This window comes from Haliaeetus albicilla, chromosome 26 (assembly GCF_947461875.1).
Source record: "Haliaeetus albicilla chromosome 26, bHalAlb1.1, whole genome shotgun sequence".
Lineage (NCBI taxonomy): Eukaryota > Metazoa > Chordata > Aves > Accipitriformes > Accipitridae > Haliaeetus > Haliaeetus albicilla.
The window spans coordinates 12003848-12030021 of record NC_091508.1 but is presented as its reverse complement, the minus strand read 5'-3'; the positions used below and the strand labels follow the sequence as shown (position 1 = coordinate 12030021).

Here is a 26174-nt window from a genome sequence, read left to right as displayed (position 1 = left end):
CAAGTTATGGAGGAGTGTTGCCTTCCTCAGGGAAAGGGAACTGCCATTTCCCAGGCCTAAGAGGTGATTTCTTCCCCAGTGCAGCATAACACTCCCCCCTTGCTCCAATCTCTTCCCTGTTCCTCTTCTTTCTCCCTTCCGCCGTCCTCTCAGCTCCCACCAGGCAGCTTTCCCCCAGGTCCTGCTGCAGAGATGGTGGTGGGACAGGGGAGGAGAAAAGAGAAAGCCACCAGTCCACATGGCACATAAAGCACCGACTGTCCCCAGGGAGCCACAGCTGGTCCGCACCTTCAGTAAGAGGCCACGCAGCCCTCGCCAGCTCTGCTGAACTCTCAGCTCTGGTTCTCCTCACAAGCGTTTATGCCAGTGATCACCGAAAACCACACGCACACAGGACAAGGACACTGCAGCTCTCCTTCCACTCCTTGCACTGAGGCCACAGAGATCTCCCATGACCAAAGCAGAGGGTCCTTGGAAATAGCTTACAGGCTGCTTGCAGACATCCGTGTGTCCTGGAGACTTGCAACAACCTGGCCTTCTTTTTTGTAGGGTAAAATGGTACCAGCAGGTCAAATCCTTTCTCCGCCCCAATGCTAGGTCCTTTCTACCCGCATCTGCATGCAACATAGGGTTCCCTGTGTCCCACCATAACAAACCCCAACTCCTCATGGCCACATGTTACAGGTGCTCACTTACTTTGTGCTTTAACCCTTCGGCTCCCCACCATGCGGAGGTGCTTCCGAAAATTCCTGAAAGAAAGGCCAAACACAACCTCTGAGAAAGGTAATACAAAGCAAAACCTGGCCCCAGCAGGACTGAAAAAACAGGGAGGAAAAAAAATAAAATTGAGAAGACAGCATATTTCCTTCTGGCCATTCAAAAGCTGGAGACCAGGTTCCCAGTCTGCACCTATTCAGCGCTGGGGACAGTTATGTTTGTCAAGACTGTGGCTGTTTCTTTGAACTCCCTGCACTGGTGGTATGGGACAAGTGAGGTCCTACACGGCAGTCCTCTTCTCATGGCCTGCTTTCACTTTCCTATGACTAAGGCATACCTGTACTGTAACTTTGCTGAAGACACAGCCACTGCCCATGCTGGCAATGCTCCCTCTTTTCCTGGTAAAGAGCAGTAACTGCTCCCCTCTCTCCTTACTTCCACACACACTTCAGCAGGAAAGTGGGGTGCCCAGGCTCTGCCCTGCTAGGCAGCATGCACACACCATGCTCATGGCTGTGCTCATTCCCAAACGCATTCACAGCAGCTGCTAAAATCCTACCCATGCTGTTAGCAACCATGCAGCCCGTACTGCTCTCCAGGGCAAAGAGCTGGGAAAGACTGACACAGCTTCTTCCTTCTCAGACAGCACTGTTCAGCAAGCCTGACTGTCCTCATGGGCCTGCTCTCCGCTAATGCTACCTGCCTAATCACATGTTTCCCTGCCCAGGACTCACAGGCAGAGTTCAGCGGGGCTGCAGAGTACACAGCTCCAGGGTAAAGTCCACCACAGGGTAAGCCTTGGGGAGCAGCTACACCCCATAGTCAGGTCTGTGTAAAACAGACCGTCCTGGCCACTCCTGAGAGACCATGGCAAAGGCACTCCTCATCCAGCCCCCCCGAGGGCCAGGGACCTGTTTCCCTTAGTTTCTCATCACTCGCCTAGACAGGAACCAAACAGGACAGGAACTAAACAGGACACCAGAAGAGACAAAGGGAAGAAGCAGCACATGACTATCAAGAAAAGTGTCACCTCTCCGTGAACCCTACTTAGCCAGGGTGACTTCACTCTGCAGTGCAGCCCCCATGGCCCCCAGGGATGTCAGCGAGCCCATGTACCAGCAGCCTGCACAGAGAGGGGGAGCCTTCCTAGATTCACTTCTGCCCCACCAACATACACCGCAGACATCAAGCAAGAGACTACTGCTGGCGAAACGGGTAAAAAGACAAGTCGTCTAGCTCACACACAGGTTAGTGGGATGAGTAAGGACATGATACAACCATGCAGATGCTTTAGCAAACTAATTGGACTAGAAGACACTTCCAGGACCGACATGAAGTTGTTCAGAGAAAGTCAGATCCGTCTACTCCTACATAGAGAGATCAACACAAACGCAGCCCTCATGGGAGATTACTTAACCCATGCCACCTTCTGCACTGTCCCCCACTTTGGCTTTGGATCCCATGTTGTCATCAGGATCCAAATTCAGCAGCTCAGGAAGGAAAACTAGCAGCTGGGTAGTGAAGCTTGGGAGCAACATTATTCCATGACAAATTTCCATCTGCACTTGAGCTATTAATGTTATTTTACAAAGATTTATTTTAGCTCTACTTGCATGTGTGAAGATTCACTGCTGTGGATCAGACAACTGCCCCCTTTAGACAAGTAACTAAACCAATTCGCTTCACTAACACATGCTGGACTGGCTCTATGTACAAAGCCTTCTGGGGTGTGTGATGACTGATAACATGGGCTGTCTTATGGTGCATTAGATTCAAATCCAAATAAATACAATATTTTAAGGGAACCAGGGTCAGTCTTTACACAGAAAGGTCTTAGACTTATGTTGTAACTCATCAGAATGAAAATCTTTATGGTGCATTGTGAGACCAAGATCATACCAGACACTGAGCACCAACCTTAATTGCCAAGGCCACTGTTAGATCATTTGGGCTTTTGGCATTTTGGAGTAAAATCCATTTTTCTGTTAAATGCTGTTGTCCTCCCCGTAGAGGAGCTTCTTCAGACCCTGGGGGGAGAAGGGGTAAAGCAGTCTTTGCCATAGAAGAGTGCTGCTCCCAGCTGCCTGGACAGCTTGGTCTCTCCCATGAGTGTGGGTTGAGGGCAGCTGTCTAGATACCTCTCCTAAATACTGCTGAGAGCAACTCCAGGTGGAATCCAGCTGCTCAAGGTTAACCATTGCACTAAATGCTCAGAGAATGGACAAAGGCCTTTATTTCCTTCTCATCTCTTCTAGAAAAAAAAGCACTTTGGAAAGGAGGTGCACACCTGGGACTGCCTCTTAATGTGGGCATCCTCTGGTCATCTAGATCCTTCTGAGGGCTTTTTACAGCTGTATTGGCCCTCAGGCCCCTCTGTGCTTGCATGTTAAGCATGAATGGACTGGCACAGCACCCCTGGGGGAGCCGCAATCTGCTCTGTGAGCAGTGGGGCTACATAAACCTGCCCAGTCTTCCTGCCTGGCTCCTGCAATTGCACCCAGAAAAGCCAGTGTTATTTGATTACCTGCAAGATCTCTTCACCCATCAAAATTCAACAAGGATCCCTCAAGTTACAGTGATAAAATTTCCCTATTACTCCCTTTCCTGAACAGTCCTCCTCCTGACAGGCTCCAGCTTGCCATGTGGTCTGCACGACCCTATGCCACCTCCACAGTATCTATCCCAGCCAAAAGGTCTCCAAGACACAGCAGCCCTACTCCACACTCTGCAACTCTGCCTGCAGTGGTTCATTTGCACTCTCCAGAGAAGCTTTTTCGTTACCCAGAGGTCAGCGACAGAATTACTGACATACATCAATGCCCTGCAAAACTCCTGACAGCACCTCTCACATTCTCTTCCCCAGCTCCTCCTTGCAGCAATCACAAGGTTCAGCAAACCACTGGGCATCACTTGCTCTCGAGGCAGCATCCATTGAGTGCCATGCCACCCAAACCAGCCTCCCTGTGCACCAGACACACAGAGCCAAGCACTGAAGGGGCTGTGCAATAACAACTGAACTTCTGAAACACCTGAGGCCATGAAGGGCTGCACAACAAGCATTCAAACTGTGGTTGGGCTGGGGTCCTCCTCAGTCCCTGGAGAAGAGAGCTGAACGCTAACTACCAGCAATCCTTACTGCTGGCCAGGGTCTGCTTGCATGACACAGCCAAAAATCCATCATTGCTATCCTATCTCCTCTCTTATGACAAGGTAAATGCAGATGGGTTCCAACTATACAATTCTGCCTAGACCTTCAGTGTCCACAGGAGGTGAAGGGACATGCTGGCCACTCAACACAATGATGACATGACTCCGTCCTCTATCTTGACCACATCGAGGTATATGACTCCTACTCCTGTACTCGCAAGCCACATGAACAAGCCATTTTCTAACAAAGACTTGCCTCTGTCTAACAAATTCTGAGAAATCTCTTTCTTTTTAAAGACACACTGTCTATTTATTTATAGTGTCTTAAGTTTTGGTTCTTATTTCTCTTTATTATTGATGAAAAAAACCACCACCCTTAAGTTGCAAAAAAAAAAACCAAAAAACCACAAAACAAACTTCCTGGCAATTTCCCAGTTAAGAAAACCTGATGTTTTTCTCCCGCGCTGTTTTGAACAGTGCTGAAGTCATCATGGCAGTTTTTAACCAATGACACAAACGCTGTGTTATCCTTCTTAGTAGGCTGCCAAAATACGCGGGCCTTGGCACATTTAAAAAAACAGAACAGTTCTGATTACCACAGTGGCTAAGTGATGCGCCCTGTGAAGCCAGCAGAGGGAAACCAGGGCCCTTCTGTAATAGCCAGATGGGTCCCAATAGCCAGATGGGGAATCAGTCCCCATTGCCTTTTCTTTTCTTTTTAAAAAAAGATTTAAAAAATGGACTTCTGGTCACTAGAGATGTTAATTTTGCCTAGGTCTCAGACTTTTGAGGTGCATTTGTAGATGCAGTGACAGCACACGAAAAGTATTCAGCTAACCTCAAACAAATTCCAAGTATTTGGGAGAGGGCTGGGGAAATTGCATCTTTAATTTTTTTAATATATATTATATATTTTTCTGCCTGAGACACAGATCCTGTATATTATATTTGGAAGCTTAAAAGAAACCTGACAGTGTTCCTTTAAGAAGATGGAGATCAGCGATCTTGAGCACTGCAGCATCATTCACCTCCACATTTCCAACACAGCCACTGCTAGTGTCCCTACGAACACCAACACAGACAGGGACAACCACGTTCAACGTCATCAAGCGTCAATAATGACACCCGAAGGGCCCATGCAACACCAGGCAAGGTTACAGCTATGGGAGAAAACGGGCCCTACCTCTGTATAACAGCTGCAGAATCATTCTCTCGTTTCCGTCTCTTCCTCTCTGCGTAGCCCCTGAATGCCCTGGGAAACCATTTTAAGCCATTAACCAACTACACAGCTTTGAACTGGAGAGGACACGAAACACAGACAGGAAAGCTCTCACCAGACAACAGAGAGAGATTAGGCTGACCGAGGAAGTCAGCCAGCCTTGCAGGACTGCGTGCGAGTCAGGGGCCAGGCAAAAGACTCACCAAACCAAAGGTCCTCACTCACTAGGGTAGGTGGCTGGACAAGCAGTTGTTCCTAAAGCAAACATGAGTGGCCAGAGCACAGCCCAAAGAACGGAGGCGAGCAGCCATCATCCCTGCTACGGAGGAATAGACCTAGGAGACTGCAGACACAAAACCTCTGTACACCAGGATCAAGAGGGACAAAAGCATGCTAGCAACTGTAGTCTCCATTTCGAAGATGAGGATGGTTGCAGTGTGATCCATGTAGGCCTACGAAGTGTAGCCATCTAACCTCTTGCCAGCTAACAAACAACCCTAGCATAGGGAAAGCATGAGTGAATATGATGGACAGGAGAGTAGAGGAGAGAAGAGGAGAGTTTATCCAGGACATCAACAGACAAGGAAATAAAAAACCAAAGATTATACTTACGAGATGCTAGAGATTCCAGGAGATGCAGGGAAAAAGAAAGAAAAGATGAATTCATTAGTGCTCAGCCCTGGCCAGTGTTCTGAGGGAATTCTCACTCCAGAAGGAATATTTCTTGTTAGGTGGAAGGAAATTGCTTTTTAAATTAAACATTTCTTAGTGGTGAGACTCCTATCTGACCGAACTAAATCCTCCCTGGGGCAGCACTGGCATGTGGCTTGGATGCAAATTAAGCTCCATGTAGAGCCAGAGAACATGCAGATGCACAACTGGCAGCTGAACGTGCCCTGTCAGGCTACAATGGGAGCTCAGCATCATGGGCTTCTGGAGCAGGGAGACCTTCTCCCACAGAGACAAGGACTTGTGAAGTCAGCTCATGCTGCCTGGTCTATGAAGGAAGCAAGCACAGTGGGCTGAAAATGCTAGAGCAGAGGCCAGGAGGACAGGGACACATGGGGGAGCCACCCCAGCCAGCTTTAGGGAGGTGCCCTGAACTTTTGGAGATGTTTCTATGCAATTTCTAGAGGCAGCACAGATTCTCCAGAAACATTAACCAAGGAGCTACGTTAACCAGGGGAGCTGTGCTCCTCAAGGGTTTCCTTAGGGCACTGTTCCCCAAACCAACCTCGCTTTGGCCTTCAAGCCCCGTAAGCCCTGCCACGGGCCATCATCCTGCAACAAACCTTGTGGCCAGCAAAGATGGCTTTAGATAGCAAAGAATATGCTGAAGGGCAAAGGAAATGTGCTGATTTTGTGCATGGTTTGATGTATCAGATCAGAACTGTAAAATACCATTCACTGTTACCAGCCAACGTTTTTAAAGAGCAAAGCAAGTATCTGTCAAATTGCCTTTGGGCTGCCCACAGGCCCTGTCAGCCTAGTGCCCAGGAGCATTAACCAGCTGGGATGCCACCAGATTTACAATCTCTGAAAAGGAGGCAGGGGGACATAGGGAGTCAAGTAAGAGAAGCAGCACTAGGACAACACAGAGAGAGCAGAAGCCCATGGAGGCTCCTCACTTCCACTGTCATGGTGGGATTAGCACCCCACCACCACGCATCAGATTCTGCAGACTGGCACCAGGCAAATGCCTCCCCAGTGCTGTTCCCCATGCCAGGAGGGTGGGTCACACCTCCAGCTGAGCTGGAGGGGAAGGGCATGAAGATAAGCGGTTTTTTCTGGGGGATGCAGATCCTTTCCAACATCTCAGCAGCAAACCCTCTCCCCAACTCCAGATCCAGCCGTCCCTGCATCAGTCCCTACAGGTCTGATCCAGTCTGGGTTATGCCAAGATCAACAGTCAGCCTCTTTTCGGGATTTGGGAAGGGAAAGGTACGAGGGAAAGAAGAAACAGCAGAGAAACGCATTACAAAAATGGACACCAGATTAGACAAGGAGAAATAAAGAGAGCAGTAGAGCTGAGGGTGACACAGACATTGGAAGAAGGACACAGGAAAAAGGTGACAAGGCTGGAAAAGGGCTTTAGAAGGTGGAACAGTGTCTCATTTCCCTCATTGCTTGCCTTGGCTTTCCAGACAGGTAGGAAATACTTAATCGGGAATACAGCATTTCCTGACAAGCTGGGTACAATCTGAAAATGAGGCTTCCCTTATTCTCTTCAGTCCTTTGAGAACTGCCTCCTCCCAACATACAGCAACCAGAGGCACCAAAACCTGTGTGGAGTGTGGAAGGAAAGACTGTTCCTAACTCAGATCTGTTCACACTTTGCAGAGATTTTACTGACACCTTCTTCAAATGACCAGACCAGCACAGAAGCTGTAGGGCTACATCTCATCCTATAGAGATGCACTCCTCTGGAGTGATGGATGCAGGGCAAGCCTAGAATAACCGTCCCTCAGGGCAGTGGCTGCAGCAGAAGCAAGTGGTGGAGGGTCTCAGCTGGTGGTCCCACAGGATCCTCGCTCTGCAGAGGCAGCCAGGGACAGGGCACAGTATCACAGAGAAAATAAGGGAAGCAGGGAAGAGCTGGGTAGCCCAAGGAGTAAAAGAAGGTAAAACCGAACAAGTCAGAGTAGTAGGAAAGAGAATTCATAAGTGCAAAAGAGTTATTAATACGAGACAAGGTTCTCTCTCTCTCAGCCCCAGACTGCGGTGCCAAACATACAAGTCAATTGCTCCAGGCTCTCAGATATAGCTCTGAGTGGGCCGCAAACTTTAAGATACACAACAAAAGCTACAGCAGTAGTTTCACTTACGCTTGCATAGTTGTAGTAGCAGTTTGAAAACTGAAGAGGTTCTCTTTTGGGAACCAGGTTCGTATGGGGACATCATCTGGAAGAGAGAGAGCAAAACCTGAGAATCCAGTGGGCAGAGACATTGTTCAGACAGCAAGACTTTCCAAGCTCTTGCAGTACTTTTCTTCAGCATCCTGCCCTGTACTAAACAGGAGAGTCTCATCCTCCTTATATATATGCACACTACCACCAAGTGTTTTGTAAACTTATGCTAAGCCTGTCTATCAGGCTACTAAATGAAGAATGAAAGCCCTAAGTGTAGAAGATTACAATAATCCAGGAATTACAGAAGAGACATTCAAACAAGAAAAAAAAAATGGGGAAAGAAACATTTTTCATTAAAAGCATTTTCCAGCCTCTGCCTTTTCCTTAGTACCATTGATTTGAAATGTCCCATTCATCCAGTTCTTTGACAAAGACTCCTGTGGAAGACAAAAAGCATTCACCTTCCTCTCTTCAGAACTGTAAGCCTGAGAAATACTCTCTTTTTCCACCACTGAAGTTTCACTAAACCCCTCACACACCTGCTCCTGATGACCTGGCCTTCATCAGTTTTTCTGGTTTTAGAAGTCAAACTGCACATCAGCTATACAATCTGCATATTAAGACTGTGCTTATTTGGTCCCCTACATTTGTAAACTGCCCTGCCTGAACCAACGTGGATTATTTCCTAATTCCGTTGCATTAGGACACCGCATCATCTTCACGTAATGACCACTAAGACAAAAAGCAGGCAGCAAAATAAGTCACTAATTATGTGTGTGGGATGGTGGTGACCAGGAGGAATCTGACCAAGTAGCAGCTCCTACTGAGAACTCTCAGGCTGAACTTGGTCAGGCAGGGAATCAGAAGTGTATTAAAATCCATGGACACAAGACATGCAAGATCCGAGTGGATTGGATCCCTGTGATTTGGGGCTACCTGATTTTTCACCTTGCTTCACTTCCAGTTTGTGGCTTCCTTGCTTAATGCCTTGCCACATGTTGCTGATCATGTGTCTTGCTTTACTCATTCAAGTTTTAAGATCATTAGCAACTATGGTATCTTAGACATTAATATTCTGGCATTGTCAAGGGTATTTTTTTATTCACTTTCATTGGCCAAAACCCAATCAAACCCTGCATGCGTACTGCAGACATAATTACTACAGACCAGATATCTTACTAAATGTTCTGTACAGATCATTATCTACTACAGACTGATCCTGCTGTTTCCTGAAAGTACATAAAGTGGCTGCAATTACAGATGCAAAAAATGCTAAATACAACTGGGAAGGCTTCCTTTGAAGTGAAACTTCCAAGGAATCATACAGAAAGCTGTAACAGACACTCCTTCTCAGCTAACAGTTTAGGTCAAGCCTTCTATAAAGGCACCCTAAGGAAATACATATGTTAAATGGAAACTGCTTTCTAGTATGCTAAATACTTACTATGAAGTTCCTATGTCTGCTTTCCTCCAAAAAACAGATAAAGAAGAAATGCAAAACAGCTCAAACTGTAAATGAATTACTTGTTTGAAGTCTTGAACCCACAAATGTGGTAAAGGAGGAGAAGTCGTACAAATTCCTTTTTAGCCAACAATTCTGTACAGACTTGTCACGGACTATGCATCTCAAAAGACTGACAATCTCTTAATATATTTTACAGCTTTTAAGCCACTAGCTTCAATTCAAAGCAGAGCTTATGAACAACAGCTAATACCCTTATGAGGTTTTGCCTGGACAATAGCTGGAAGCCTCCCCTCCTTTTCTGATAAACAGGAGTCAACACAGGAAAGATATCACTCCCCTACCCATAGCACTCAATGGAGAATAAAGGATTCGTGACCCTTCAGAGGGGCCTCTTTACCAGCCAGAGGTAGAAGAGTAGCAGAGAAGCACACAGCTGGGGACTAGGGAGCACAGCTCAGACCCAGAGCTATCCAGCTAATTAGAATTCAGATTATAAGTATGGCTGTTTTGTTTCCAGGAGCAGGTAGCTTGCTCCTTTTTGGCCAGGCAGAGCACCTTGTTCTCCTTTCTTGGTACCACCAACTGTGATTAAATAGTCAAGGAACCATGGGCCTGGGTAAGATTGAAGGAACACCACCACCACATTTCGCATCTCCAGCCTCTTGCCAGGCTGCATGAAAATCTCAGCACCTCTGCCCATGAGTGGATGTGTTTGTATCAGATGCTGGGAGCAGCACAGGAGAAAACAGCTTGTGCTTCTCTGGAATGGTGTTAGGCATCATAAACTCAGCATAAAAATCCATATTAAACTATGCCAATCCGGCCTAACTGCCATGAGTGTTGGTTTGCAGCAATAACGTATCATGTAAATCCAGAGAAAGGAGCACTGTAAAGTGAACCTCTGGGGAAATTAGTCTCTCTCTCGTTTCCATTCATCTCTGCTCCATTTTCTCTGCTAGCCATGCATGAAGGACATTCCAAGAAATACCTCTTGCAACCTGTGACAGTTGTGCCATTCAATTCTCGGTTTTTCTCTGAGTAACAATGCTTGGATAGAGAGTGCAAACGAGACCAAGTTGAGAAAACTTTCATTCCATGATGCCAGTGCTATGATGGGATTTGGTCTTAGAGGCACAGTGCTGCCTGTGCAGCCACACGTGCAAGCACTCAGAAGCTTGAGGTAAGCACCGAGGGTAGCTGCTGCCTGCTTGTATGAAACACGAAATACTCATGGAGGCATCTGCAGGTTTGGTGCTGTCCGCTTTGTTCCCACTAAAGTAATTATTCCGATATATTTTCAGAAAGGCAAATCTCCATTTCACACTGATAACTGGCCCTAACAAAAATGCTGCCTAGTTGAAAACAGATATTATAAATCCAAAGGCCCAGAAACAGAACATGGCATCCCTCTACAGCATTTGCTAGGACATGTTTTCCAGCAGAGGCGTTTAGCTCCAGCTATGGGGAGTTAAACTCTTCCATTAGTGATCTGGAGCTTTCCTTTGGTTCTGTATCAAGTAACCTGCTTCAGTCCCACAGTGCATAGTACAATTTTGATTTGTTCAGGAAAGTTTTCAACACAAATCCATCAACACTAGAACAGGAAATCTTCACTTTCTTAATTCAGTACGCGTCATGAGGCTGCAACCAATTCAACTCAGCACCCTGATCTCCAGAAGACCAAGCCCCTGGGGTTGTGATCTCCTTTCCTGAAATGGCTTTCTTTTTCTATCCTCACACAAGCTTTCTGGCTGTGCTGTCATATGCACAGCCATCTTTTAACAGCTAAAACACATGTGATCATAAAACCATAAAAGGTTTCCATACAGGAAAACTCTTCTCACTCCTTTTCTTGCACTTAGGCAATAAAAATAATAAAGTCTAAACTTGCACATGTAGTGAAGCCCAAAAATCACAGGGAACAAACAGAGGAACAATGCTTAAAAACTACACACAGGAGTTAGTGGGACTGTAGGTGTTCTGCACATTTGATAATCAGTTCTTTTTTTTATTATTATTATTCAGTATTAGGCCATGTATTAATTTAGTCACATAATTTCAAGCATCTAGGTATGAAAATATGGTCCAGAACCCAAACTTTCAGTGATTTTACCTGCAGTAAATATCACTATGATATTTACCAGGAAACTATGAACCCAGGAAAGATGTACACTTTGATCTCCACAGTCCTTAATCTCTTTCCAAGGAGAAAACCTTGACCTTTCTTGGCTGGACACTCCACCCTAAAAGCCTTGATGTGTGTTTACAAATAAAAAAATCAGACAAATTAGGTCAGACTCTTTGCCAGCCACATACAGAGCTGACAGGCAAAGATCGACTGCCTCCTAGCTTATAATTCAAAGCACATAGATTGTGACATATATTTGATTAATGGTTAAGTTTTTAAAAACAGTCAGGGATTTTTTTCATGCAGTTGAATAAATTACAAGCCCTGTTCCCTGAGAACACTGAACAAATGGATAGTGAGTGGGGAAGAAAGTCCAATATTGTATTATTTGCTAGTATTTATTGAAATCCCATAAGGTGGCACTACTAGAGGGACCCTGCTAAACTGCTTCCAGCCATGCAGATGAGCATTTTGGGGACACACCGAAGTACAGAAGACCATACCTGAGCTGAGCTGAGGCTCCTGCTAAGCACCCTGGCACATTCAGCCCCAGAATGAGGCAGAGGAGAGAGGGTCCTCCTCTGAACTGCCTCCTGGATGAGTATAAACGTAGGTGCTTTGACACAGTCCCTCCTCTCTTGCTCTTCCTTCAACAGAAAGGGAGCCCACAGAGATCACCCTCACTAAGCTACATGAAGCTGTCACGAAAACCATCCAGGTCATCTGCTGCTTACAAGCTAGAAGCAGACACAATGGACCTTGGATGAGCTGGCCTCAAACTGAGCTTAGCTTATTTCAAACTCCTCCTTTGACAATTCCTTTCCACGAGTGCTGGTGCAAGGTAACAGTAAGGTGCTGCAGGAGAAACACTACAGGGCCCAACCTGAGGCACATGGCAATGAAATCTCCATGCTGGGATGAGACGCGTGTCACCCTTCACCTCTGTCTCGATAAGTCCCTTTGTGTCCTCTCAGCACCCAGCATTCACCCTTACTTACCAGACACTCGATCAACACTATACATCCTCTCCAGCCTTTTTCTGTGCCACCCGGTCTCACTGGATTGCTGCTGCTCCAGGTCAAAGGAATGCTGGGAAGGGGCAGCCAGCCGGGTGCAGTTTGGGCACTCCTTGGAGCCCTGCCGGCTGCCTGGCCAGCCCTTGCAATGCCTGCTAACACCGTGAGAGCCGCCAGCACTGTGCACTTGGTGGCCATGGTGGCATTCCTCTTGGGCAGCCCCCTTCATCACCACCAGTTCCATACTTTCATTCTCATGGTCCGACAGCATCGGCCTCTCGCCGGAGATCGTGTAGACTCGTGGCTTCGGTCCCTCGCTTGGCATCTTCTCTGCCTGCTCCTCAGAGAAGCTCCTCTCAAACTTGCCGTCTGAGATGACGGAGAGCCTGCGCTTGTTCTGTGCTGCCTGCTGCATCTCAGGGGAGTCCTCCTGTCCGATGTAGGAGTCTGCTAACAGGTGATCTGAAACAAAGGGCACACTTTCCTTAAAACCAAAGCACCCCAAACACTGACAAATTCAGGAGGCTCTTTGTTACTGTTGCAGAAAGGGGAAGGGGGGAAAGAGATATGGTAGGTTACCCCAGGAATCTTTTCAGATCAGCATGTGCCCATAGCCTTCTAAATCTCCAGAGCTGGTACTGAAATCAGAGACATTTCTCACAAATACACCCAATATTTTAAGCGTGCGTGGCCACCAAAAAAGGCCAGAAGCAAATGCAGGTCTCATTGCACAGCCTGAAAATGCTTATGTACAAAACAGCCCCTGTTCAGCTGCGCAGTCCTGTCTGCTTCAGCAGGTTTAGCCACACAAGGGCTACCAAGCTGGTGAAAGTTTGCAGAGCAAGGACCAGCACCAACTTCTCTAAGAAGTGACAAACTCTGAGTGTTTTGTGCACCAAGTTATTATTTTTTTAGAACTAAAGGAAAGGGGCAAACCACCAGGGTTTGGTCCGTCCCGTCCCCCCCAATTTTCTGCCAATTGGTTTGACATGAAAGAAAGACAAAAAGGCTTCAGCCAACAGCTGCAACACAGCATCCCGCTCTCTGCAGCACCCCTGGTTAGCAGGCCTCGTCGTGTGTGCAGATGGCAACAGCACAGCCTGCGGAAGCTGTCCTGAAGGAAAATACAGCCGCTCCCTTTGTAGGGAAGGAAGATCGAAAGGAGAGAGGCCCATAAGTGCAACTATCTTTGGAGCCCACACACTGGATGAAGTGCCAGGAAATCTCAGCATTTCCATGGCAATTCCATGCATGAACCCAACAGTAGCTCCCACCCACCTGCTAATCCTTTTTTCAAGCGGCTGTTAATTACCTCTTACACTTCCCTTCAGATGGGAAGCAGCTAGGGGACTGTTAAAAAGGCTCAGCAGGGAATGCGTTATTCATGTGACTACTACCCCAGAAAAAATAAAATCATTAGTGTCCAGCACAGACAGCAGCCTTTTAAACAGAGGCAGAAAGCAAACCCAAGCCTTTACTTCATTAGATATTTAATGAACATCTTTCCTTTAGCTACTGAGTCATGAACTGGAAGAACTTGGCAAGAATGCGAGGCTTGGCTACCTTGTAGCTGGCCATGAAGGGATGAAGGAGGAAGAGACCTATCTCAGGACGAGCCTGATGTTGTATGTGTGCAACATGGACCTTTTACTGCTGCCACATTCTGCCTCCTATGAAGTGCTCTTGTGTCACTCTGAAAAGAGCCCTCCCAAGCTGAGGACGTACACTTGCACCTTTTGAATCCAAAGCCCACCCTGGACTGTGCTTATGTTGCCCAGGGCCTCTCCCCCTGCTCTGAGACTGAACTGAATTGAGTGGGTACTGATAAAGTGTGTCACCCTTACCTCATTCTTCTGCTTGAGATACAGCTTCCTCCAGCACCACTAGGAGATAAATACATCTCTGGCCACTCTGCTCAAGAACTGACTGTCAGGACCATTTAGGGTGACACAAGTCAGGTTTGTTTCGTTTGTCTCCTAGTGAGCCCTCACAATCTCTGGATACTGTAGCTGGCAGCTGTGTGACTCCTTGAGCTGACCAGGAGGAACTGCCTGTAGGAGTCCTAAAGAAAGAGCTATGCCTCTTGAATCTACAGCTGATGCTGTCTTTCCAGACTTCACATGAAGTCCAAAACATGTGCCTAGGTGCAGTGAGGAGTCATGCACCTCACTGATACTGTCTAGGTAATATATGAAAGGCAGGCAGTGGTCTAGTTCACCCACACTCTCCTGCACAGAGACAGCGTCGACATGTGCACCTCTTCCAGGAGGAAAGCCTGATGGACAACACTGGCCATCACCAGAACAATTACAAGCAATTCAAGTGGAAGAAGCTGCTCCGCCAGCTGTCATTCAACAGCTTGTCCCCCAAGTCCTACCAGCTGCAGGATACAGTGTCATGGACCACCCAGTGCAGAAACTGTTCACAGGCTCCAAAGTCTCTCCAACCACTTGTCACCCCTCAGGAGGCAGCAGGCCACCACATTTGCTTTCCAGCAACTCAGACTCTCTCCAGTTCCAAGACTAACTGTGCCCTAGAGTGGGCATGTCTTGGGAAAACACCACCAAATGACTCTTCAAGACCTGCCAAGATCTGTGCTGGCTAATAGTGCCAAGCACACCATTTTTTAAATTAAAAACCAAAGGGCAGTTCTAAGCACTTGTCTCAACTTGTCAAACTTACTAAGCTGTGTGGGCACAATGATGCTACACATTTCTTAAGACACCACAAAATAGTGGCTGATGATGGCTGCCCCTGTTCCTCCTGAAATGAATACTTCTGTGGAAGACGTATAGCCTCATTAGAGCAAACACACAGGACTGTGCACCTTTACTCGCATGCTGACAATGCCACAATTCAAAGATCTGAGAATTTCTGAACTCTGCTATCTGTGGGTAAATGGAAAAATGAAATGCCCGAAGTATAGTATGTCTGAAAATGCTGATAAACACAAGTGCAGAGAGACCAATTCTGGTCTCTGTTTATAAGCACTGAGGTCTATTCAGCCCCATAAAATTTACAGACATGTAAGTGGGACATCACTGGTTTCAAGTAATAGTCAATTTTTTACTGAAATCATGGCAGGGTTACAATTCTTGCCTGGATATATTTGACATAAACTACCTGTCTGATATAGCATGCAAAATGCAAGGATAATCCTTTCTTCCTACCTTACTTGTCCCTTACTCAAGGTGTTTTCACTTGTACTTATCTAGGAGTTTTCATGGTCTACACTACAAAGGTCTGCCACCACACCAATATGCTTTCTCTTTGTCAAACAATTGGATAATTCTTTCTTTTCATTCAATTTATCACTGTCAGTAACTACACAGTCGAGAAGCAACTTCATATGCAAAGGGAATGTGAAGCTTTATTCAAGACTTCTGGTTAATAAAGAATTTAAATACAGAAAAAAAAATAGTATGGAACGAAGAGATTCAGACATCCATCATAATGAATTACTGGCTCCAAAAACGATCCTGCACCGTTTCAGGGAATAAGTCTGCACTAGCATTCACACACATCTGCGTTCACGTACACCAGCAGCCCTGAGACGTTACCAGTGACCAGTTCCCTCATCTGTGCTTGCAGTGAACTAGATTCAGGTGCCAAAGCACTGCACCTGCTTCCACTGTGGCATTTTAAGTTAATAGTTTGCTTCTGCTAGGAAAGAAGTCAAGCTGGTCCAGAAATCAATGCTGAATTAAGTCTGAGCCACAGGGACATTCAGTGAAGAGAACCAAGAAACAGTAACAGGGGACTTCAGCAATAACTGGAATTGCCTTCTAAGAGTCAGCTGAAGCAGACTGCTGTTAACACCCTCTGCCTGGTTACTGCTGCTCCATTTCTGTTCATTTTCACATTGCTCTTGCCATCTCTCCCACAACCAGCTGCTCCATCAAACTGCCACGCCAGCCCAAGACAGCGTGACTTTGGAAGCCTGGCACAGTGTCCTCCTCTCCAGCCACTCCAATGAAGCTGACCTGGTAATAACCCTGCTCTCCCACTTGTTGCTTCCACCAGCAACACCTTTGTCTCACACAGCTGCAAAGCCACCTTGGGGCAGACAAATCAGGTTCCTCAGATTTCTTTTCCTCTAGGTTTGTGCTCTACATGGATTTATGGTGCCTGAGATACTTAACAGCAAGATGAAGGGAAGAGGACCAATGTACTTGATCTGTAGATCATGTGTCTATTGGTAACAGAAACATCCAATTTTCATCACTTCCCTGTCTACCTGGGCTAAGTCTAACAACCTGTCCAGAACCTGGGGGCTTGATAGTCTAGTCCTGAGGGCCAATCCACTTCTCACACCCCCCTTGTTATTTACTTGAACACATCTCTTTGGCTTCACTTGCTCCTCTGGTATTTCTTTCTTCACCTTCCATGCAGCACTGCTCAACACAGTCGTTAGGGCATGCATATCACCAAAGACATGACCGCCAACAGCAACAGTAATCTGTACTGGTTAATTTGCGGTATCTTGGGAAAGAAAGAATCCACAATCTTGGTACATGTAGTTCCTGATAATCAGGCATTTCTTACTATTAGATACTTACAATACCACCTTTCTCATTCAGTAACTCTAACTTGAGCACCTCCTTTGACCCAGGTAACTAACTGTGAAAGGACTTCCACATTTTCTTTCACTGTCACAACAGTTTCTCGAGAGGAAGCAACATGCTGGGATAAGCCTCAGCTGACTGATGCCCATTCACAATAGTGGAGGGACTCATTGAGCCAAACTCGTATCTGATGCAGACTGCCTTGTAACCCCATGGGATGAGAAGTTTATAAATCAAGGCAGAATATAGCCACAAGGCATAGACAGAAGCTTAAAAAAAAAAAAGTCCCAAATTTATTACTGTATTTAGCAGCCAAACTGATGATTAAAGCACCTTAGATTTAAAACCTCAGCTCCAGCATCAGAAGCAAAGTGGCAAAGGGGAATCCAGATAAACCCTATTAAAAAACCATCTGTCATCTCAAAAAAATAAATTTCAGAAAAAGAATTCTCTCTTCCTTGCTCCAGTTCAGCTGGACCTCTCTGGACCTGATGTTTATAGTACCAACTTTAAAAGAAAGAACTGTCTTGGCCACTGAAGATGAATGGGAAGATTTTAGGTTTACAGTATATGGACTTGCAGCATTGTTCGTAGCAGTAGAAATGAAGCTAATGCTTTTTTTATTTTACATCAGTAGGAGTCCAGGTGATATCCTCAATGAGGAGAGCAGACGGGTGTACTGGCTAGAGCCCAGGGCATTGCAAAAACAGTAACATCTTTTCAAACAGCACAGCTGAGCAGTTTCTCTTGCAATTTCAATTCTGAGACCTCCTGTATGCCTGCCACTGCCCCTCAGGTGTGCTAAGAGGCTGTCAGGTCCTGTTCTCCTCTGCTCCCTCTCTGAGCATGTGTCAGAGCCACAATGCAAAGCTCCCTACCACGTCAGCTCTGTCCTTCCCAATGCTAATGTACTGCAACGTGACCCCACCAGCACAGGGCTCCTGCCTTCAGAGACAGGCTGGCAGCCGACCTCGCTGGTCTGCAGGGTTGAAACATAGTCAAGAAATAGGCTTAGTAAAAAACAGGACATTTGTTCAAAATATTGAAGCATGAGGCAGGGATATAAAAACAGGGATACAACAATTAAAAAAAGGTCACAGTGGCATTTCAGCTGTGCAGTAGCTTCAGAGTCAAGTGAGCGAACGACATGCACAACGTTCGCTATGGGGTTAGCCAAAGCCTGACCAAGTGAGCCCTGCTGTGACTTTATCGGGCGCCTGACCCTACCGCTCCCAAGGATGGAACGTCAGACACTTCTCTGCAAAGGCACAGAGAAAAGACAAGGGCTGCTTCAGTAAGGGACCTGCTCTGAGAAAACAGAAGGTCACTTAACTATGACAAAATGGTTCCAATTAGTTGTCTGCGCTGAAATGGGCCTAGGAAATAAACAAACTGAAGATGCTGTTGACATTGTGCCTCATAGATGAGTAACCTTTTAGTCTGGCCTGTAACGTTAATGTGAATAGATGAAATTGTTATTGTGAGACAAGACCCAAAGGAGCAAGTAGCAGCTCCACCACCGGCCTTAGCATTTCCATGGTAACACTGTGACCTACGTTTTTATTCACTTTATAAGCAAACATCATATTCCACCACAAGTTTTATGATACACCCACACCATACCCGTGCTGGCCGAATGTGGAAGCAGCCTGAAACTCTGAGAGATGAGATTTCACATCCCTGCTCTGCCCTGAACTCAAGCTGCCTACAAACCCTTCTGGAGCGTGGGCTCTTTCTAGAAAGTCCACCTCCATTGCTCAAGGCCAGCCACACCACGTCAGCACAAGATACACTGAGAGAGCTGGGCCAGTGTGGCAGTACACCCCCTGCTCCCACACCAGATGCGCTGCTGGGGTCCATCCTGGGGACACAGAAACATCATCTAGAGAAAAAGGCAGACTCGGCGCTTACCCTGAGTCAGGCTCCACTGGCAGCTCCACAGTCTGAACACCGGCAAATTGAAGGTCCCTCTTAAAGCACTGTATAGCTGCAGCCTTACTTCATGGCTTCATAAAAAACACAGTTCATGGGTCACTTGCTTGGACTGAAGCACCTGCAAAGTCTCAGGCTGGAGTTTCTCAAGCCCCATGTCAGTTCCTGGCAGTGTTAGGAATCTCCTCTGTTGCACGGCTGCTGCCCTCCACACATACACACCCTCTTCTGAAGCAGCAGAAGCCCAGGGTGCAAAGACAAGCGGTTGCTTCAGTGCAGTCTCTGCATGTGGCACAGTAGCCTCAGCAAACACGTTTTGCTCCTGCCACTACTACCCATTGCTATTTGGCTTGGGGAAGCTCACAGGTGCCCTCTTGTCCTTATGAACTCAGTGTTTTCGCTGACAGCTGAAACATCATGCAAAAACAAAGGAAAGAAGCGAAGACGACTTCTTTTGAGCTTAAAAAGAAGCTTCTTCCACTTTCAGGTAACTATCCCCTTTAGTTTGTACTGATGCAAACCAGTCAGAGTAGCCATGCTGTTTCTGCAATAACCACAGCGAATTTGGGTCAAGACCAGCTAGGCAGTTCTGGTCCAAGGCCCACCAACTCTGCAGCACCAAGCACACCTTATACTTGCTGGGATCTTTCCCTCTCTCTTGCTCCCAGAGGGTTTCATGTGCAGCTTTCCCAGAGCAGCCAGCCTGCAGCAGGCAGACCAGAGCTGCATCCTACAGGGCTCCAGCGGCAGCAGTAGCTGCCCTCCAAATAACCCAACTGAGCAAAACAGAAACTGCCTGATAAAGAAGTATCAGGAAAAAAAACCAGCATAACCCCCTTCCTTTCCTCAGCAAAGGATCCTTGTGTTTGACTCCCATCTCACCAGGGTGTACCACTGCTCCCTGAGAGAAGAGGAAATTTCTCAAATGCTCCACTTGGTGTCATTTTTAATTTCACTGCCCCATGCCCTCGGTATCTTTTTCCTCTCATAGTTCCAATACATGGAGATAAAGAAATCTAAAGCAGTATCTCAGTGTGGGGCCTCTGACATCTAAGCTGGGAGAAGGGGACTCTGGGAATGTCCAAAACTTTATTCCACAAGCACTGGTGAGACTCTGAGTGATTATTTCTTCTGCATTTTGCTCTCTGCAGCCTTTTTACACTTCCCTTTCACAACATTTCAATCCTTTTCCCTATCTTTCTTCTAGATCTGTCCCAAGTGACACCCACTCCTACACTAAAAGCATGCCACAGACAAGATAGAAAGTCTTTGGAAGGTACCAGAAAGCTACGAGCGTCAGCAAGGACTCTGGCAACAGCCTTGCAGTCAGAATGAATGCTGAACCTGGGAGAGTGCTCTTCTTGGGAACCTTCCCAGACCTTCAGCCTGCATGAATATGCCAGCAATGAACAGAGGCAGGAAGAGAGCAGGAGACATATTACCACCTCAGCACCAGCTCCCTTCACAGATCCACATCCTACCAGCTGCAGCAGAGTCCAACCCTCCCTTTTTTCTAATTCCTCAGAATATCTTCTAGATCAGGAGAAAAAAAAAAAAAATCTGAGTGATTCCAAGGGGACAATCCCTTCATCTCCTGCCAACAACTTATACCCTGTCACCAGGCAGCTTCCCTGTTCCAAAAGGGAAACAAAGAGAAGAAAAATCTGTATTGCCATCATCCCTGCTGTAACCTCACAGGACATGGTCAGAGCACTCCAAGACAAGCAATAGAGGAGAGTACCTCCCAAGTCACCTGGAAAAACCTCCTCCAGAATAAGACCTCGAAGAGTTGCATAGGAATAGTCACACAGTATTTCTGAGCCATGAAATTCTCAGGCCTCGCATCAGGAAGAATCAAAAGCGTAACCAATAACAAATACCCTCCCTCCCTCCCCTCACCTTCTTCTCACTATGTATACACCCTGCAGTACTCTGCAATCCTCTTTACCTCCTGGCAATGTTCAATTCCATACCCACTACCCTAGTGAAGGAAGCAGAGCATGGATAGACTGCAATTTTATTGAAAACAGAAGGTAAACAAAGCCTTGCAAATAACTCACCCCTCATTAAAATGCTCGGACATGGCAGCTGGCCCATCCTGATGATATACAATCCCTCTGTAGTTCTTCATTACCACTCCCCAATTTCTTAAAGCCATTCTGCCACACACATACACACAAACTCTCCAGAGGAGCCACCAGAAATAGATTCTGGTGTGTGAAAGTTACCACCAAAGAATAAGCTCTTTGATCAGTTGTGGAATGTGAAATAAGAGGTGGGATGCAAAAGCCGACATACCACCTCCTTTCCTTGGAGTCGAGGGACTCTTAAAGATAAAAAAAGTCAAACCAAAATCAGAAGTCAAACAATCCTCAGAGAACAAGTGCAGCAGAAATTGAGTAAGTTGGGGCAGTCTCTGCACACTTGGCAACTCCATCCAGATGGTGGTTCTCCTGTGTCTGCCTGGGGAGTTACAGAGCTCCACCCTTCTGCAGAGGAGTTGAATTAGCAGGTAAAGCAGGAAAAGAACTGGCATCCCAAAGATTCACACCCACCTCATTTTCTGCATGAGGATTGTCCTCTGCAGGGAGAGAGGAGGGTTCTAGCTCCTGGATATGCAGAAGAGGAGGATCCTCCCCTTCCCTCCTCCATTTAGGCCTCCACTGTCCTACTAATGGCTCTGCCACCTTCCTGCTCTTCAAAGACAACTACCCTTTTCCCTCACTGCATTCATTAATGACTTTAAACCTTTCTTAAACCATTTTTTTCTGGACTATAAACTACTGAAGTCAAGGCCTGCCTCCTTCCATTCACATTTAGGCTAGAGTCTTCATTCCAGCTGCAGTCTGCTGGCAGTGCAGGGAGCATCCACATATACAGTTAGTGTTATTACAGTGGAAAGCAGGCCTATCCCACCACGTAAAGACACTCACGTGAAAGCCCAGAGTGCTACGAACAGAGACATATATGCACCGAGGACTCAACTCTTCAGTGTGCTGAGCTTTCTGGACCTTGGCCACCAACACATGCAAGTTGGAATTTAACTACAGGATGCTGGTGGGCTTGTACCATAACACTGGCCATAACACTGCCTCTCCCTGCTCTTTTCAGCCAAGCTGATGAGTCAGAGCAGATTCAGGTACTTCTATATATGCTACATCTTCAACTTATGTAGAAGAGGCCCATCCTTTGTTTTGCTGGAGTCACTGCATGAAAGCTAACCATACAGCTTAAGTGCTCTGCTGAGCCAAAGGTGAAGCATTCAGAAACTTGCAAAAGCGATACTGAGATATACAGAATTTCTGCAGGAAGGAAAGACTTGACTTCTCTGTTATTGGACTATTGGGACAAACAAAAGGGAGCCAAATTTTGTACTCTCAACATTTGTGTAGGACAGCAACCTTCCTACTATGGTTATTTATAAAGAAATGTTACATACTGGGTTAAATTATACACTGCAGAATTTCAAAAGATGACTTAAAAAACGATGATTCTTTTTTTTCCTTTTCTATAAACATTTAGAGTCATTTCTAGGGATCTTTCATTACTTCCAAGTCAATACTTAAGAATCCCATAAGGACTGTGCACCTCTCACTGCTTGATTCTTATCTGTGCCAATGAAATTCACTTGGATTCAAATACAATCTCAAGCCTGATACACCAAGGGGGCAATGGGTATGAGAAGGCTTCCCTGGAGAGCTTACAGATATGTCACAGGCACAGAGAGGGTTTAAGTGCTGGTCTGGGGAGCCCGACAGCAGGGCATTATCCAGGAGTCACATTAGCTCCATTTCCACATTCTCATCTACAGTCAGAGAGGAATGAGCAACTAGGAACAGCCATAAGGCTGAGTAAAACAACAGCTTTGTAAGTGCACCTCATAGAGGCTCCTATTCCTTGGCTTTGACCAGGGTTCCCCAGGTCTCAGACACCTGAACAGATCTGCCATTTCCCCTCATTACCATCAGAGATTCTCTATCTGGCCTGAATGGGACCCCACAGGTACTATGAGGGCACTACAAAGTGAGCAGGAGACAACACTTCTCCCTGTTGGAAACTGGGGTGGGGGACTGGAGAAAAGGACCAGCAAAGACTCCAGCTGATAGAAGCAGCTGCAAAAATGGCCATGATAAAGGATGCTTTTGCCATTCTAGGAAGCCTCCTCAGACCTGCCTGGCCTGTCTCTGCACTCTCTGTCCAACCCTTTCCTTCCCTCTGCCTCACAGACGCTTCATCTCAGCTGCATTAAATCCCAGCCTTTTTCTACCCTTTCCTTCCTACCACCAAGTATTATAAGTAATGTGTCACTGGAGTTTCTCATGCCTGAAAAAAAAAAATCAAAGAAAACTGCAGTACATTGTTTTAAAGCCCTCCCATTCACAAAGTTAGCACAATTCAGCCAAGGACAACTTGAAGGTCATTAGAACAGATCCAAGAAAAAAAGGCAGGGACTCATTCAGCTGGCTGTCAAAGACTAGTGTAACTGGGCTTGCTCTTTTAGCAAGAGCCATTCCCTGCCTGTAGAGGTTTAAACACACACACTCACAATTTACATAAAATGATAACATCACTCTATATTATGTTCTACTAGCTAGCACATGCTGGTGTCCTCAACTAGACAAGGCAAATCTCATTTTAACCCCTGTTGAAGCAAACCCTGGGAATAAATCCAGATGTTACCTTTGCCAGCAAAGACAGATTGCTGCACATAGACTAAGCACGTCAGTTAACACACTATAATTTGCCTTTTTTTATTCCCCAATGAAAGCAAGACCTAGGAGTGACAAACCAGTGCAGAAGCCTTGTGCAGTGCAGTCTTTCACTTCCCAGTTGAAACATCTTCCCGGGACATCAGGTCTAGGGGTGAATTTATGACAGGGTACTTGTCCACTAAACTGAACTTGTTCCCACAGCCCACCCAACCCTCGAGTCACCAAACTGCCTTTTCTCCTCAAGGGCTTTGGCTTCACAGACCTAGAGGGTGACTCCTCCTGCCTCTCTGCTGCAGAGATCTCACACTAATCCTTTATGATAAATACACTTTCATTTTAAGGCCTATTAATAAATAGGTGCATGCACATATGGATATAAACAAGGCATGTCAATTCTCTTACCTGAGCCATTTCTGCCTTCAGGATGGTTTTGTGAAAGATATTCTCCAAAAGCCCTTGCCGCTCTGCATATCCAAGCATCACAGAAGGCAGCAAAGGAGAGAAAGAAAGAGATGGGCAATGGTTAAAGGCCAAGGAAAGAAGGAACAGTTCAATATCAATATACTGCTGTTTTCCTGCAGCTGCCTTTCCCTCAACTTCAAGTGACACCAATTTAAACATGCTGCAATAGCAGTGGGCTCTTCTTGGTTAACACACCTCAGTTTTCCCCTGGCCAAAGGGGAAAACAGAGTTGGACTACAAGCCCAGGACCGTCTTAGTCGTTAGCTTCTCTGTTAAAACAAAAACAAACAAACAAAAAATTGAAATGCACCTGCATTAAACTTGGCCTTGTTTCTGTGATGCACATAGGAACTGGACCATTGTCTCTAACCACCCTAAGTTAAACCCCTTCTGGTAGCCCAGGGAAGAAGGTATCTCCAACTCAGTCCCAACCATCACTGCAGCCTTCTACTCTAGTTCTAAATACTCCTATCTGTGAGCAACCACAGCTTAGACGTTAATGCTAATACCCATTTTACCTACCTTAACCCTAAGTTCTCAAGCACCAGCTGTGTCAGTATTTGGATTACTGGACAACCTTATTTGAGACCCCCATGACATCCTACAAAAGCAGTTCCTGGTTCTCTGATGGATTCAGGTCCCGGGGATGACTGAGATTTTACTGAAATATATTAAGAATCAACCAGGCAGGGTGAGCTCAACCCTTATCACACATCAAGGCCTACATAAGAGAGCAAACCTATGAATATTCCAACCAGGGAAAAGCTTTCTGCTTGCAACCCACACAGGAAAGGAATCCTTGGTCAAGGCATGCATTCCCTGGTATACAGTAAATACAGTCTCCAGTATCCTATTGCCAGGACATTTGTAACATCCTGCTGGTGTGCTTGTCCTCCTGTACCCAACAGACCTGTGACTCGAGAGAGCTAATACCAGTTTTTCCCCAGCCATCCATTTTCCCCAGGTTTTTAGAACAATCTTTTCCAGGTCTGCAGCATCACAATCAGGCTGATATTTGCCAATGGACAGTCCAGGGCGGACACTTGCAAACAGTGAGACAAAACAGCCAGCCACCTCCTTGGCAAGCCAAGCCAACAAAACCCAGCACCCAAGCACTCTCAGCCTGCAAGTACACCAGCATGTCTTGGGCGAGGACACAGACTTGCTACAACAGGGAAGACTCTCCATACCAAGGCATCATGTCCGCTGCCCTCCTTCAGAGGTGCTCAACCTCAGAACATCCCTCTCCAGCTCAAGCTGCCACAAAAGGCTACACTCATAACAGCCATTAAAAACCTAAGTGAAAAATGGCTTTGACCTCCAAAACAACCTTCTGCTTTGCTACCCCATGCAGCAGCACATCCCAACTTGTGCAGCCAGGATTTTCCCCCCACTGCTTTTACACACCTCCTCCCAAAGGGGAAAAGATTAGCAAAGCTACAATGTACCTCCCAGAGCGACTGGAGCTGGAAGGAGTGAGAAGTCCATTTGTCATCCACAGCCAGCAACAGGGGATCGATATGAATGATGAAGAAAGAGTAATTTAATCTCCCTGGGACTAAATTTCAGCACAGCCAAATGCAAAATGCTTTGGAGCAGCGCAGCTGGAGCTGTGCAAGAACCAAGGTTCAACCTTCTGCATCATTACAGGCTAACATACAGTCCTGAGGTTTTTTCCGTTTCCAGATTCTTGCCTGTCTAGTACCAGACTGTACCTTTAGACACTAGCCTGGGGTGGCAGTTGCCAAAACTGTCTTCCTCAGTGCCTAAGCACCCCCAGAGATGGTCAGGTAGACCATCTGTACATGTACATGACAATTGTACATATCATATGTACAATTAGCATGCAATCCCCACTACAAAGAACAAAGGGATGGCCAGCATGGTTCATCCATACAGGAGGGCAAGTGCCTCATGAATGTTCCTTGCACCCACTACCCTTCTGTCTGAGCAAAAAAGCAG

At 46.3% G+C, this 26174-nt stretch overlaps 1 protein-coding gene across 8 annotated transcripts in view; it reads right to left on the bottom strand.

The window, feature by feature from the left end:
• NSMF (NMDA receptor synaptonuclear signaling and neuronal migration factor) overlaps positions 1-26174 on the bottom strand; it is a 52288-nt gene that overhangs the window by 18850 nt on the left and 7264 nt on the right. For 3 of the 8 annotated variants that reach the window (XM_069771543.1, XM_069771541.1, XM_069771545.1), the window contains exons 2-6: positions 24153-24214; positions 12524-13003; positions 7909-7984; positions 5048-5116; positions 697-749 (exon numbers count right to left, since the gene is read on the bottom strand). In XM_069771543.1, coding sequence (XP_069627644.1) covers positions 697-749; positions 5048-5116; positions 7909-7984; positions 12524-13003; positions 24153-24214 — 740 coding nt within the window. Of the gene's footprint in view, positions 1-696; positions 750-5047; positions 5117-7908; positions 7985-12523; positions 13004-19017; positions 19446-24152; positions 24215-26174 lie in introns of those variants that run through there. The other 5 variants (XM_069771542.1, XM_069771544.1, XM_069771546.1 and 2 more) reach the window with 4 other exon arrangements.